The sequence below is a fragment of the Sinohyriopsis cumingii genome, unplaced genomic scaffold, assembly GCF_028554795.1.
Source record: "Sinohyriopsis cumingii isolate HCF-2022 unplaced genomic scaffold, ASM2855479v2 utg000913l, whole genome shotgun sequence".
NCBI classification, from domain to species: domain Eukaryota; kingdom Metazoa; phylum Mollusca; class Bivalvia; order Unionida; family Unionidae; genus Sinohyriopsis; species Sinohyriopsis cumingii.
In genome coordinates this window covers 5,556,505-5,573,444 of record NW_028315943.1, presented here as the reverse complement: position 1 = coordinate 5,573,444, position 16,940 = coordinate 5,556,505, and the positions used below count along the sequence as shown (strand labels likewise).

Genomic DNA, 16,940 nt, shown 5'->3' with positions numbered 1-16,940 from the left:
CACAAGTAATAACTGGGATATTCTCACACTGTGCCGCCATATCTTACATGTAAGGAGAGATCACTCTTAAGATATTATGAATGGGTAACGTATTCAAAGAAAAAATCTTTAGGTGTCAACTTTGTAGAAATACCTAATGAAAATGTTTAGAAGGTGTCAACTTTGTAGTCAGACATCTAAATAAAATGTATAGATTATGTCAACTTTGTGGAGACCTCTAAGTGAAAAATGTTTGAGGCAGATATCTACAATACTCATTCATTATTTATTCTACTATAAGCCATAAAGATTATGATGTTTTTACAAGAATATAAAGTAGAAAGATAAATAATGCATTTCACAGCATTTATCATTTTTTTAGTATCTCAGAAATACACCCTGGAAGTATTAACTCTTTGTGCTTGAAAAATATCAACTTTAAATTGTAATTTTTATCTACCATTTATTTACTAAACATGGCAAAAAAATGAAGTTTTTTAGAATTTAAAAAATAATGAACTATATTAGATTACTATAAAAAGGAAGAAAAGAAGATGAAGATCATGCTGCCAAACAAACTTTGGACATAAACGTGTACACTGAATGGTACAAAATTATCTATTTTTAAAGCAAAGCACATTGAGATAACCCACAAACAAACCAATCCAATACAACTCAAAGGTACTACAGATGGATCTTTTTCGTTTACCATTTAATTATTTCCTCAAATCCACCAATGTATCTAAGGACTGGCAAAGCCAAAAGAAACTAGCAGTCAATACATAGAATACTAACAATCTAACATATCTATTATATCATTTAAGAGCAACCTTCATTTTTCACTGAGAATTTCACATAATTAAGCAAAACTCAATAAGCTGCCAAGGTAAGTTTGACTACAATTAATAATTTTAGCAAAATATAGAATTTTGCATGTTCTGTATATGTCTATATGAATGTAGTCATATGATTATATCTCTTTCCTCAATTTAAAAAATAAATATTGCCATTTTTCTAATTCAGTGTGTAAAAAGTCTGTGTCTTTTTTTAGTCATCACTTTGTGTTTGCAGGTGATATATTTCTTTTTCTAACATTTTATTCTTCTTTACAATTTTCCAGCAGATAGATAAGATATGTGTGTGTGTGTTTGTGCATGTGTATGTGTGTGTGTTTGTGTATGTGTGTGTTTGTGTGTGGTGGTGGAACTTACTGCAGAATCAAAATACATTTTGTGCTGAATATGGTTACATCATATCGGTCTTAAAACTAGTAGTGGACCACACAAGAAATTGTACTTATCTCGGTGACTCCCACAATATAGTCTCTTGGTTGAATCGTTGTGTCTCTACACAATCTGCTCATTCCACTATAAGTGATATGTGAATAATGCACACATTAGTAGGGTCAGACCATCGTCCTACTTTAATGACTATCAATGCTGATCTACTTCCTAGATTTGATTATTGCCCCAGTGAACTCTTAAACATGAAATATAACATCAACTGGTCAGACCTTACTGCTGACAAAAAACCGAACTGTACTGGTCCTGGTGGCCGGTACGTATACAGGTGTTGTTTTGCATTTTGTACCCCCATGACAGATAGGTCTGCACTGTATGTTCATGTTACAATTGGTCTTATTGGGCAATACCTGGAGGGAAAAGAACATTTAACCAATCAAATAGAGTTAACAAATGATTGTTCTTACTAAATCCGGGGATTTTTTGCAATGTTATAGCACCATTTTGTTAATACATGTACTTGAAGTTTACAGTGGTAACAATGGTGTCTGCTTACGAAAATGATTCGGGTTCCAAATTCTCAGGGTTTTCGGAAGATGAATTTGACAAAAAACACAACTGTTTCATTAGATACCATGAGGAAATACTTGGTTAACAATAGAACATAGTGACTAGTTATTCATACTTTTTTAATTACATGTAGATATTTGACCAATAGCTTCCTATAAAAGACTGACATATAAATTGTAGGGTTTACAAACTGTTTTGTGTTGTATATTCATAAATTTTATATCAATATTGTGGATGTTAGAAGGATACAGGAATCAAACATACATAAGGTAGTTATAGCATTTATTTATGCATGGTTTTAGTCTATAAATCCGTTTATTATACAGAAAAAACTGAAACAATCAGCCCATATCCCCACATCATCAGCTAAAAGGTTATCATTTGGCTGCAGCAGCATTAGGCTCTGGTAGTCATCCCACAAATCAGATACAGTAAGCTGCAGTAGTTATCCCAGCATCTAGGTATAGCCAGGCCACAAATCAGATACAGCAGGCTGCAGTAGTTATCCCAGCATCTAGGTATAGCCAGGCCACAAATCAGATACAGTAGGCTGCAGTAGTTATCCCAGCATCTAGGTATAGCCAGGCACAGTAGTGAGCTTTACACTGGCACCAGTAGTTAAAGAGTTAAGGAAATTGTCAACTATTATGACGAACATGGCAGCCCAGTGTTTGCATGCTTTTTAGATGCTAGTAAGGCATTTGATAGGGCCAATCATTGGACACTCTTAAAAAGTTGCTTGATATTCAAATACCCATCTACATAGTTCATGCTTTAATTTACTGGTATTGTAAACAGTTGTACTATAATGTGCACTGGGGAAGTGTAACATCCAGCTCTTTCCATGTAACCAATGGGGTGAAGCAGAGAAGTGATCTTTCTCCCCACTGTTATATAATTTAGAAGAGTTAAATCGTAAACTGGGTTAGTGTCACCCTGTACTATGTCTGCCACCAAATGTGTCATTTCTTAACAATCTTAGTTTTGCCGATGATATGACACTGATAAGTCCTTCTATCACAGGTTTAAAGAAATTATTAAAGATATGTGAACAATACGCAATACAGAATGACATCATCTATAATACAAAAATCAGTATGCATGGTCTTTCACTCAACTTCTTTCAAATTGCCATCTACTCCCTCCGTACATCTTAATGGCCATGCTCTTATGTATGTCAAGAGTTATACGTAGTTGGTTCATATTTTAAAATCCAATCGGCTAGATGATGAAGATATGATGAGACATTACAGAATATTGTGTACTCTAAGATACTTCCACATAAATTTAAGAATTGTTCATTGAATATCAAAATTAGATTATTCAAATCTTATTGCTGCACAATGTACTGTGTTCCTTTGTGGACAACCTGTAGTGAATGTATGACAAGAAAACTAGTTATTGGTTATAATACTAATCTTGTTTTCTATTAGGCCTTTCAATGGAACAGTGCCTCCAACATGTTTGTAAATTATAGCCTATTCAGTTTTGATAAAGTAATGAGACAGTGACTGTGTTCTCAATAATGCCAAGAATATCTAATAGTAAGAACTGTATCTTGAAATCTCTGTGGAACTATGACATTCATTTAAATTTCATATTATTAGTAGATGGAACAAATTATTCTATAAATGTGCTATTGATTTTCATTCTTAACAATGCAGTACACAGTCCATTGTTGTAGATGTGTCTGTGTACTTGTACATAAGATATTTTACCTTTTATGTTTACAATGTTTTTACTTTATATCTATATTTTAATTTAGATGAATGGACTAAGTAGTCTGAAATAAAGAATTCTTATCTTATCTTATATAAATTGATCTAAACAAAATGCAAATTACCCTGATAGACTAATCCTGCATGGGCCATTGACTGTGGTGAATGTGTCATACTAATTGGCCAGTCAGGATGCTTTGCATTGAGATTAGCCCTTAAAACATGTTCAAACAGTTGACCTGGCACTAGACAATTTTGTGGCTGCTCTACCAGCATTTTACCATGTGTGGTCCCTTTCTTGGAGGAAGCTCCACAGTCTTTATCAACATCCTGTGGATGAAAGATTGCCATATTTAATGATATTATTCATGATAACCTCAGAACATTTTCTCACAAATCTTTTTCATCTTAATGCTGATAACCATAACATCATACTGATGACAGACTTTGATTTGCAGAATGTTAGTATATATTTAAAAATCATGGAAATCAAAATTCTTGAAGTGGATTATTGTACTTGGAAATGTTGCTATAACATTATGCTCTGGGTCCACACAGTGTCATGTAATGTAACGTATCTTGTAATATTGAAACAAATCAGTTAAACTAAGAAAATGTTACAAGCATGTCTAAATAGACTTGCATGCAAGACAGTGGGATGGTACAAGCATGTCTAAATAGACTTGCATGCAAGACAGTGGGATGGTACAAGCATGTCTAAACCGACTTGCATGCAAGACAGTGGGATGGTACAAGCATGTCTAAATAGACTTGCATGCAAGACAGTGGGATGGTACAAGCATGTCTAAATAGACTTGCATGCAAGACAGTGGGATGTTACAAGCATGTCTAAATAGACTTGCATGCAAGACAGTGGGATGGTACAAGCATGTCTAAATAGACTTGCATGCAAGACAGTGGGATGGTACAAGCATGTCTAAATAGACTTGCATGCAAGACAGTGGGATGGTAAAAGCATGTCTAAATAGACTTGCATGCAAGACAGTGGGATGGTACAAGGTGCAAAATTATAGGCTTCAGTAATGCAGTTGTCAAAATAAATTTCATCCACTTAAGCAAGAAATACTTTGAATACTGAGACTGCATATTTATTAAAAAATAATATTTCCAGGAAAGCAAGCACTGATACAGACACGTACAGTGTTCATTCCAGAAATGAAAAAATGGGGTAGAAAGGCCACTAATAGCTCAAAACGTGGATCACTTACCCAAAAAAAGGGTCACAAATACCCTTACCTGCATCTTCTTTATTCATGAAATATAAAATACACTGTATATATTGGCTAATTATTACAGGTACTAACATCGTCAATTTAATAATTTCCATTATTATGCTCTATATGGTTGATTTAACCATTACTGAATCAGAGTACAGAATGGTTTTCTACAGTTTCCTTGACTACTAAAATAATGATGTCAGGTTGTTTTTATACCTAGGTAAATTATACCTTGGCATTTATAACTTTATCAATATTTTTCAGGTATGTTCAGGTTAAGTAGCAATAACAAGATTTTTAAGATGACTGCCATGGCTGCCATATTGTACCAGTATATCAGATGATCAACATTTTCTTTTGGGACCAAAAGACATCGTAGGAAGTCTTTTGGGACCAACCAGACATTGTAGGAAGTCTTTCAGTTGATATGACCATCGACCCTGGAGTAGCATTAACAATTTACAAGTTGACCGCCATATTGAATGAATAAGCAGCAATGTATTCAACTAAGACCAACTAGGCCATGGGATGAATGTGTCTGTAAACAGACCATCCCATAAGCTCTTCTGGTATATGACCAATAAGGGTCATTGGTGCAAAGGAGCAGTCTGGAATGAACACTGCATGTATAAGAAAATTAATGACTGAATAGCATCAATAGTTACAGTGTGTATGTGATCGCAATGCCATGGCATTACATCTAAATTAGTAAGTCTATTATGTGTGTCTGTGATTTTCAATTTTAACATAGCTTTGACAATTTTTCAGTTATATCGCTATGACATCTGCAGTGTGACAGTTTATAGTGATGTCTAGAACAGGGGCATCATGCTGTAGACATGGTGACACCATGCTGACCAGTCCTAACACCAACCTCGTAATGCTGAATGACAAGCAAGACAGCAGCTGCTAGTAAAAATTTTATAAGTCTTTCGTATGACTTAGCAGGGGGATCGAACCCATGACCTCCACATCCATAGCAGATGTTCTAACCACTTAGGCCACTGGAGCAGAGTAAATCCATAATTTAAAAAATATGGAAAACAAAACAGACAGCAACTCTTAATAATTTTAGCAATACAACTTTCTAGTCATTCAAACATCAAATTTTTGAAAATGTTGTAAATATTCAGGATCCACACCACAAATGTATTATATCAAGACTCGTGTTAAAACAATGAGCTTTTCCTACATTCATGTTAACCCTTTACCTCATAGAGCATAGTGACAAAGTGCAGCGCTATAAATAGAACACCTGTTACCTAGCCGACCGCATATGCATAGGCCTGCCTGTGAACTGTTAAGCAATGTAGTGTATGTTACATTTAATAGCAATTTAACCATTTTACATTATTGGTACACATCTATTGTATGTTGAAAAATTTAAGTGTAAAGTCCGATTGTTATAGCTGTGTAATTATTTTTCATGGAAGAATTTTTTAAGTGCTTTAAAATCTTGAGAGAACTCATAAGTACTGAATGAAATCCACGATCCACCAATTTTGGAGAGTTGAGATTATGACCCAGTTACTTTAAATAGCAGATATCGACCAGTGCATAAATAGTGACCACGTGATCTGATGTAATTGTCATTCACAGAATTGAATGTAGTATCTAATAGGTTTTTTCTTCCAAAGGTGGCGCTACGAAAACCAGCTCAAAATGACTGATGTTTACAGCAGGCGTCAAAAGGCGCTTCCATGCAACTGGAGTAGAGGCATCAAATGGTGCTTCCATGCGACTGGAGTAGAGGCGTCAAAAGGTGCTTCCATGCGAATGGAGTAGAGGTGTCAAAAGGTGCTTCCATGCAAATGGAGTAGAGGCGTCCAAAGACGCTTGCATGAGGTAAAGGGTTAAAACAAAAGGCATGACCATGAGCTTTCTCTACATTGCTGTATTTAGACTGTCAAGAACAACACAATTTTCTAATATTGAATATGCCATTCTCAAGCCTGTTTTCTGGCATGACTGTTCCACATCATCCTGAACTACTCTGCAAACAGATAATGCAGAACACAACACCTTATAGGTGTCCCTCAAAGGAACTGATGCAATGTCCCAAAAGAATTTCCAGGAATTCAAGATAATAACATTTCTTCTTTGCAACTGCTGAGTGTAGCATGACAGCCATAGTGAATATAAGATTTGCCACCATTTTCAATGAGTGCAAATTAGACACAACTGGAAGACTTTAGTGAAAACCCTATGTTGATATGACCATACATTCAGGGAAATTAGTTAAAAGATTTCAATATCTTCAATGTGGCAACATATTAAAGGTAATATCAGCACAGTATAATCCAGGGTCAACCAAATATCATATTATTTTTAACAAAATGCCCAGGTAATTATGAGTTTCTATTTTGGATAAGTTACAATAAAAATAATTCAAGATGGCTGCCACAGTGGCCATACTGGAAATCATGGACATCAGACTGGCATCATTGTCAAGCAGTACCAAGTAGACAACATAAGCAGTCTTTGGTGAAAACCTAATGTTGATATAACTTTGCAACTTTGACACATGGCAATAATATTCTCAAGATGGCCACTACTGGATATCATATTAGGAAAATTTCTAAGACTAATTGTCACTATTAAAAGTTTTCCAGTGAAAACCCCATATTCACGTGGTTTTCCATTCAGGGAGAATGGCAATAATATTCTCAAGATGGCCACTATTGGATATCACATTAGGAAAATTTCTGTCTAAGACTAATTGTCACTATTAAAAGTCTTCCACTGAAAACCCCATATTTACATGGTTTTCCATTCAGGGAGAATGGCAATAACATTTTCAATCTTGCTACTGTGGTGGCCATATCATCAGACCAGCATCATTTTTATTTAGGACTAACTAGACATCATAAGAAACTCAGTGAAAACCCCATATTGTTCAAGAGTAACAATAACAATAAATTTTTGATGACTTCTGTGGGATGTCCAATGGCACCACTTTTGTATATGAACAAGATAGGATAACATGTTCTTATAGTAAAAAAATCCTGTTGATATGACCATCTGCTCAGGTGGAGTAGCAATAACAAGGTTTCAAGATGGCTGCTGTGGCAGCCATACTGGATGTCTAAGTAACATCATTTTCATTAAGGACCAACTGGACAATGGGATGAATGCATCTATAGAGTTTTCATGGAATTCTACATGTAGTTTAAAAGAAGTAGTCAAAACAAACTTGTGCTAATGGAGAGAAGAATGTCAGAGGACAATGATGACAGGCAATCCCATAAGTTTTTCTGGTCTATTGCCATTAGAGCAAAAACAATGATTCCAAAATTTAATGTTACTGAAACACAAATATCCTCAAATGTCAACAGAATTATGTAAGTGACATTCTTTCATAAAACATGGTTTTCATCCCCAGTCACAGATGACAGACTGGTTATGACCCATTGGTTTGTATAGATTAAGTGAAACTGATACAAGATGGGGTATGCAATTTCAAGTTTACCCATTTTCAGGCATTAAAATTAATTTAATATGAACTGACTTAGAAAATAACCCAAGTTATGGTTTGGTCCCCTGACCTAGGATTTTACTTTTGATACACTACAATGGATTATCTATTTCTTGAGACCTAATTTTTGAATTGAGTGTCATAATGAGCAAAGCTGCTAGCCAATATGTTGTAACATTAACTGGAGAGTTTTAACAATTCAGCATGGTACTTAATCAGACAAACAAAGTCATGTTATTGGTTGCAAAATTAGGCTATGTTCTAACGTATATTAAACATACTGGAGTTAGAACCAGTCTATAATTTATACCTAGAGGAGATGGCCAAACTGTACGAATGTTCTTATGGACCTTGTTTCTACTTTATATCAGTACTTCATTAAAATAATGGAAGTTCACATATCGATATGCCAACACATTACATTTCACAGGATGGTAATGTTTCCATAGTTAGCCTGCACAGACAATCATCATTGATGTGTCCTATTACATCTATTCTTGTCATATTGATCAACAGTTATGAAAACTACTGGCCAATGTACTAATATTGTTCAACCATTGTGTGGCTTTTTGAGATCTTTGCCAACTGTCTGGTAAAATATTCTATTAATCTGTTATCAATAGAAGCTTAGGTGAAACTCTACAGAAATGAAACTATAAAGACACCTCTCTCCATCTATGAATTTGTATCAAGACATTCTGTGCAATATCTCATTCAACGTGTAAATTATATTGAAAGCTTCACAGATTACAGTCCATTATGAAAAGTATGAGTCCATTGCACCTGTACATGAACAGTATGAAAGGTATAATGTGCGCTTATTAAAACTGAAAAAAGCTTTAAAGATTATAAATTCTAATACTATTTTAAAAATAGATGCTAATACAGGAGGTATGTTAATCATCCAATGACAGTGCTGATACAGTAGGTATGTCACAATCATCCAATGACAGTGCTGATACAGGAGTATGTCACAATCATCCAATGAAAGTGCTGATACAGGAGGTATGTCACAATCATCCCATGAAAATTATGATACAGGAGGTATGTCACAATCATCCAGTGAAATGTCCACGTGTATCTGAAATTTCAGGTCATCTTATCATCTCAATAATATAAAACATCACCTCATCTCATCAGCCAATATCATTTGTCCAATTAAGGAGAGAAAGCCTCATTTTGGAATTGTATGAAAAACTTACTTTATTACTAAAGCCTCAATTAAAGAGATCTCATTAGGCCACATAAGTGTCTAGCTGAATGAAATTACAAGAAAAAGCCTTTAGTTTATCAAATCCCAAGTTTATAGCTTTTAGTACTATTCTAGGCCATCAATACTGCATCTCGATTAGAATCATAAGGTCCATTATAAGCCAACACAATACATCAGGATGCAAAAATCATCAATGAAGATATGGCTGGTTTGACATTAACTGTAAAATTCTGGTCACAGTAGCCTAGTTTTCAGTGAAGGCTGCAGCACTCCTCATGAAACATTTATATACCAAATCATGTGACTCTATAAGTAATACTGTCTGAGAGACTAACATAAATGCCAACCAGAACCTCAATGCTTTGACGCAGCTAGACGGATGGACAGACAGACATCATCAATCCACATGCAGGAACTGCTAAGCAATTGTACCTGAAATTGTATCATATTATGAGGATGAAGTCTCAACTTTTAAATGTGTTAAAGAATTTACATAATACTGCAAAAGTTATGCATATGTCCAGTGACAGGAAGAACCATACAGTCTGTCCCTTTTCTTTAAAAAAAGAAGATAAAGGGAAAATTAATCATTATACTTGTTAATATACATGCTAACCTGTTTTGGCAACTGGCATTCAACTGATGAACAAGCGTCTTGTCTGGGGTGTAAAATGGAATCTTCTGAATATCCAGTGAATTTCTTCTTTGAATCATCTTTTTTCAAATCTATTTGAAGAAAAACCTACACTTGAATTCTAATACTGATTTGCTCTCTTTGAGAACAGAAAACTACTAAAACTGTATGCATAATGTCTGTTTTGTAGCTGGTAAAGGATCTATTATAGAACTGAAAATTTACTGGGGAAAAAATTTCTCCCTCCATTTCATAAAGAGGGTATAATTTCTAAATACAGCAGGGATGTTTTTGAAGAAGTAAAATAAGGCTTAAAACACACTGCATGATTTTCTAACTTTGTTGATATTTGCTGGGTTTTCTTTAAGAAATCTGCACTAATCCTGCAAGCATGCATCCTACAATGGACCTTGGATGATTGAAAATTTGGTTTTTATGTAACTAAAATTAACAGAAAAAGTCTTTTTTCACCCAGGAGTGAGATGTGATTAGTTACATATGCTTAAACAAACAAGTTCCATAAAACACTATATTTAAACTTTTTGGGCCTCAGTCTTATACATTTGTGTGTTTATTACTATAAATGGAAGTCCCTTTCTACTTTGTGTGCCTTACCTATGCAAATTAGCTCAATGGACTCTTCCACAGCAGAATCTGACAGAAGACATCACCTAGCTATTGTCAGAAATCTCTGAAAGGTGGTTATTTATCTCTAACTGCCTTACTTTCTTATTTGCCTCCATATCAGTTGTATGCCTCAAAGATAGATTTAGCTGAGGTCTGAGCAGGGTTGTTTACTATTCATACATACTAAAGATGACAGGCATGTACAGTGTATTGTGAGTCATGACAGGCATGTACAGTGTATTGTGACAGTCAAGAAATATAGGGGTTTTTTGTTGTTGAAAAAACTTTGGGACTAAGATTCCTGAAAATAGTGTTTTTCGAAATATGACCATGTTTGGTGGTTTGGGAATCTAAAATCATAATTTTTGTGTGACACGGTGTGTTATGACAGGTATATTTGTACAAAAGTTTACTCAAATGTTCTGAAGGAGTCAAAAACAGGTTTCTACCTAGTTGCTATGGAAGCCAATCATGAATGCTATGGGGGTCATTTTATACATAAGGTGGCAAAACATATCTTAAGAATCATTCCTCAAGTTTAATTAAAACTGACTCAGTAATACTAGAAGAAAAAAAAGCTGAAAATAGGTTCTTTGCATGGTTGCTAAGGAAGCTATAACATTTCCAGCAGAGACACTCTGGTAAACAATCTAACAGTGCACAAACTAAGAAACATTTCTAACAAGTTTGTTCAAAACTGGTTCAACCATTCAGGAAAAGAAGCTGGAAATATATTTCCAGCTCATTGTTATGAACCTTAATAACCAAAGTTTTATTTGTCCGCAACTGGTGTATTAATCACAACAACTGAACATACTCCGGATGGTCTGCCAAAGATTAATGGAAACACACACTGGAAATACTACAGTAGCCAGTATACACCTGTACCCTGCATACCAAATGATATCCTGTGCATATCACTCACTGTAGCATTCATTTCAGTTGACTTAACTAAGATTCTTTGTTGAAACATTCCTAAGTTTCTTTTTTCAAGCATGAGAACTAGAATTCCTTCTTTTACTGAACTTGTGCAAATAACTCCCATGGTTCTATTGCCTACCATATTTTAAGGTGTGACTGAGCTCTCAGCCATTTTCTGGTGATTTTATCATTTTGTTACATTCTTCACTCCATAAAAATATCTCCAATAAGGATTTGTTTGGAAACCCACAAAGTGTTCAGACTGATCTGCAGTGATGAGAAATTCTACAACTGTGGCAGCTGACAAACTTGTTTATTCATTTGAAGTGAAATGTTACTGAATATGCTCTTGATGAAAAGGCTTTCAAAGATAGATAATGTAACAGGTTTTCAAAGGTAGTTGATGTAACAGGTTTTCAAAGGTAGTTGATGTAACAGGTTTTCAAAGATAGATAACGTAACAGGTTTTCAAAGGTAGTTAATGTAACAGGTTTTCAAAGATAGATAATGTAACAGGTTTTCAAAGATAGATAATGTAGCAGGTTTTCAAAGATAGATAATGTAACAGGTTTTCAAACAAAAATCATCAGAATTGTTGGTAAATCAACAGATAAAATTCTTGTCAGTTTTCTCCTAACAAAGCCACATTTTACATGAAAATCAGCTATGCTTTAAAGATAGAATTAACATAAAAAGGCTATTTAAAGAGTCATCTTGAGCAGAAAATTGGAAATGTATCACTCAATTCATTTTGTTACATTTAATTTTTTAAAATTTTGGTGTGACCAGAAACTGTCAAATCTGAGTGCCTAAATTATAATTTTCATGGTACTTGTTGCATATAATTTAATCTGGGTGAAATACATATCACTCTTGATTCTTACCTTTATTCAATGTATGCACAAAAGAAATGGACCAGAGGTCTACCATCTTCATCTATTATTTAAAATGTTTTGTGGACAATCTTAAATAATTATTTTCCATCAATAATAAAATTGTCAACTGACAACCAACTTATAAAGCTGTCAGTCAGTCCCAGCCCTAATCCATATACTTGCCTTTGGGAAGCTCTTCCTCAGACTCTGGTTGGGTGCCATGAATTATTTGGTGAACAATCTCTTCCATTCTTTGTGGGGCTTTTATGACCTTTTCAAGTTCCTCTACTCCTAACTGAATTCCAATTTCCTGAAGTCGTTTGCCAATGGCCTGTACACATTCCAATCTGTCATCAGTCTTCTGACCTACATGCATGGTAAAAATGGATTATAAAGAAATATCAAATCAGAATACAAGATAAACCAAGAAAATAAAAAGACTGCATTACACATAAAGACGAAAGCCTAGCTTATCTGTTGACTTTGACTTCATAACTGTATCGGTTATAAGTGATGACTCTATGATAACAGCAACAAAGTTGATTTCTGAATTGCCTACATGCATTTTGTGATTCGGTGACCTTCTTGCTGATTTGTTTACATTGTGATGAGATCGCATGGCAAAGAATGTACTAGAAATCACCATAGCTCATTTACATGTTTTCTCATTTTCCCAGCAATATGGGTTCTCACATTCCACATATTTTTCTTGACTATGGTGGATAATTTTGCTAAATATTTTCTTTATTCTTGATTGCATGAGCCACAAAGTCATGCCACAATCTTAAGTGATACCATTCTGAGCGGGAATGCAGCTTTTAAATATTTGTGTCAGTTGATTGTTCTATACAGATAACAATGCAAATGATCTTTCACCCACTAAAGATGATGCTAATTGTTTGTGAAGTTTTGCAAATATCTTTATCAACTTCAGAAACTTTTTACTCTTACTATAAAAAATATATGTACTTATAAAATTAAGAAGAATAAATTATTTAAAGATTTTTCACGTTACAGGGCTTTTACATTGTTATCTATTCAAATGGGAAATAAGACATTTTGTTCAAAATATAAAGAGTCGGGTTTCTTTCTTTTTCATTTTTGTTCTCATTATAAAATTCCTCAGATTCCATATTTAGCGAAGGATACCGTTCAAATTTGCACAGGTTCTTTAACAGTGGTGATTTTATGGTCTCCTTTGAAGAAAATTATTCATATTTTTCTGAAATTGTTTAAACACCAACAGTTTCTGTTTAGTATTCCACAAAATTAAATACAAAATCTTCATACTTGTGATTGTTTTTTTTTAACAAGAGATCCCCAGAGATTGTGTAAGCTGGCAAGAAAATGAAACAATTCGACGAAATACCATCAAGAGATCCATAATTCCTAAAAACAATAAAGGTAAGTTTCACACCATTTCAGAGCTGTACTTTCTTTCCTTGCTTTCATAAATAAGGTCTTCCTTAAAACCAAAGGCATCCACAGAAGCGTAAAAGTAAGCTTTATTATTTCCCACTCAATTTTGGGCATTGGTCACTGTTAGACTGTCATATATCCTAATCATCTCATGTTGACAAAATTACGTATTTTTGAACTCATAATGAAAGCATAAAATAATGTTGTATGGTCTATTCTGAATTTAGATGAAAGAATAATTTGTACAAAAATGAGAAAGAAAAGTGAATAATGAATGAATAATATTAAAACTTAAGCAACAAGTATTCAAGAACAAAAACCAGACATTTTTCAATACCTCAATGAATAAAATATATCAATGTTCTATTATTATTTACAATAAATAGCATCTTTTCAATACTTTTTGTTTATAATAAATGTCATCACTATCCTACAGAGAGAGAGAGAAATAGAGAGAGTGAGAACTCACAGCATTAAAAGGATAAATACCTTCTGTGACCTGGAGAACTTCTTTAAATAATTCTGGCATCTCAAGCTTTTGAGATTTTCTATCATATCGGAGTAAACATCTGTCCAGCATTGGGTTAACTTCTGTCATTTTGAAAATTGAATCTGATGCCTCAGCATTGCCACCTGGAAAAGACATAAGCCATATTTCACTTTTCCTTAACTTTGGGACCTGAAAAAATTCAGCTTGTAGACTGTGAATTAATTCCTTCTTGAGGATATCAATATGTCTGGTTTTGCAAATAATAATATTTCTTTCAGTCCTGAAATTCCTCAGTTTGTAAGAGCCCAGTTGTTTCTTCAGAAGGAACACTGTTTGCTGGGTCTTTAAAGTTATGTCCACAAAAATTAATACAATATGAAAATTAATGAATGCAAAATATATGGAAATGCCAACAATACCACTAATTTCCTTCAAGGACAAGGTCTTCCGAAGCCTTGATAATAATAGCTACAGTTTGACATAATTTGCTATTAAAGATGAAACATAACTTAACTCCAGTCTCAATGTTTTCACTACATGTCTATCCCTTGTTTAATATGCATTGGTTTAAGATGGTAATTGAACCAAAGAAGCACATAATTTTGCAACAAGGTTTATTATCCACACATCCACACCCTCATTTTTGGTGCAGGCATCACTTTCTTCTGCTACCTGTCTTGGCTGGTTATAGCCCAGTTCAGTACATAGCATGATAATGTTTTGTGGACCCTGACCATCATATTATATATGGGTTACACTGTTCTGGTAGGCTCTTGTTTTTCTGCACTAGATAATTCTTCTGTTTACTAATTTTCCCCATGTACATTTATCAATCTTGACTTGCAATAACTGTGAGTCATCAAATGTAAGACAGACACATACATGTAGATCAGTGGTTTCCAACCCTGAAATCAGGGTCGCAAGGACATTCAGAAGGGTCTTGGGTGGTCACCAGGATTTCTTTTAAGGTGGCAAAACTTATTAAAATGTTGAAAAGGGGTCATGAGGCTAAAAAACCTAATATTTGTGTCTCAACCAAAATAAGTTTAAGGAACCATTTTTAGAGATAGATCTATGAAATCTATATTACACATAAACTGTTAGGTACAGATCTTACCTTTGTGACACTGTACATGTGACACTGAACAGTGTAAACTGTGAGGCACAATCTTATCTCAGTGTAAACTGTGAGGCACAATCTTATCTTTATGATACTGTACATGTGACACTGCATAGTGTAAACTGTTGGTTAGATCTTATCTTTGTGATACTGTACATGTGACTCTGAACAGTGTAAACTGTTAGACACTGATCGTACCTTTGTGACACTGTAATGCAACAATGAACAATGTAAATTGTGAGACACAGATCTTATCTTTGTGATACTGTACATGTGACACTGAATAGTGTAAACTGTGAGTCACATAAATTTTCTTTGTGATATTGTGCATGTGTTTTTACTACAAGTCAATACTGACAGATGCAATGCATCTATTCTCTTCGAACATTCACTTTATTTTTTAAAATCCAATGATCAAAAAAAATAATTTTTGTTTATAGAAACAGACTGATATTACTTATAGTCATAGACCAGAAGATATATATATATATATATATATATATATATATATATATATATATATATATATATATATATATATCCTGATACTGTACAATATGGCATTGATCAATACTGGAAACATACAATGTAAACCTGCTTCTCTGATGTCCAGCTAATCATTTTGCAGCAAAAGAATTTTGTGGATCTGCCATTATTAATATTTTATTTTTCCAGAAAAAGACATTTTTGCCATACAACTTCACATGTAGCTTCTGTTCACATATTCCATGAAAACAAACTGTACAAAATTAATGTAGGTTTAAAGAAATCTTTTTTATTCTCACTTATAAATCCAACCGCACAGACCCAGATCCTTCATCATATGATGTCTGTAGATCTGAGTCTCTTTATTTTGTTAGGATTAATCAGCAGAATAAGCAAGATGGATCATGTGACAGCAGATCAGTGTCTATCTTATTTGAAGTTGAAATCAACTTATGTGCAAGTATATAAAGTAATTTCATATCCATGTAGTGGATGCCATAAACTTTACCTTTACTGTCTAAATATTCCTTTCGTTTCTGTACAGTAAAACTAGACTTTTCCATCAAACTCATGTTGTAAAATTTACATTTACTGTCTAAATATTCCTTCAATTCCTGTACAGTAATGCTGGACTTTCCATCTGACTTGTGTTGTAAAATTTACCTTTGTTTAAAATATTCCTTCAATTCCTGTACAGTAATGCTGGACTTTCCATCTGACTTGTGTTGTAAAATTTACCTTTGTTTAAAATATTCCTTCAATTCCTGTACAGTAATGCTGGACTTTTTCATCTGACTTGTGTTGTAAAATTTACCTTTGTTTAAAATATTCCTTCAATTCCTGTACAGTAATGCTGGACTTTCCATCTGTCTTGTGTTGTAAAATTTACCTTAATGTCTAAATATTCCTTCAATTCCTGTACAGTAATGCTGGA

At 34.0% G+C, this 16,940-nt stretch overlaps 1 protein-coding gene across 4 annotated transcripts in view; it reads right to left on the bottom strand.

Moving 5' to 3' along the window:
- LOC149773092 (uncharacterized) overlaps positions 1–16,940 on the bottom strand; it is a 54,326-nt gene that overhangs the window by 20,509 nt on the left and 16,877 nt on the right. For 3 of the 4 annotated variants that reach the window (XR_016417498.1, XM_089946908.1, XM_089946909.1), the window contains exons 5-8: positions 14,400–14,543; positions 12,675–12,857; positions 10,051–10,160; positions 3,634–3,838 (exon numbers count right to left, since the gene is read on the bottom strand). Coding sequence is in view for 3 of the 4 variants with exons in the window: in XM_089946908.1 (XP_089803034.1) it covers positions 3,634–3,838; positions 10,051–10,160; positions 12,675–12,857; positions 14,400–14,543 (642 nt within the window). In the remaining variant the exon portion in view is untranslated. The remainder of the gene's footprint in view (positions 1–3,633; positions 3,839–10,050; positions 10,161–12,674; positions 12,858–14,399; positions 14,544–16,940) is intronic. The other variant, XM_089946910.1, reaches the window with a different exon arrangement.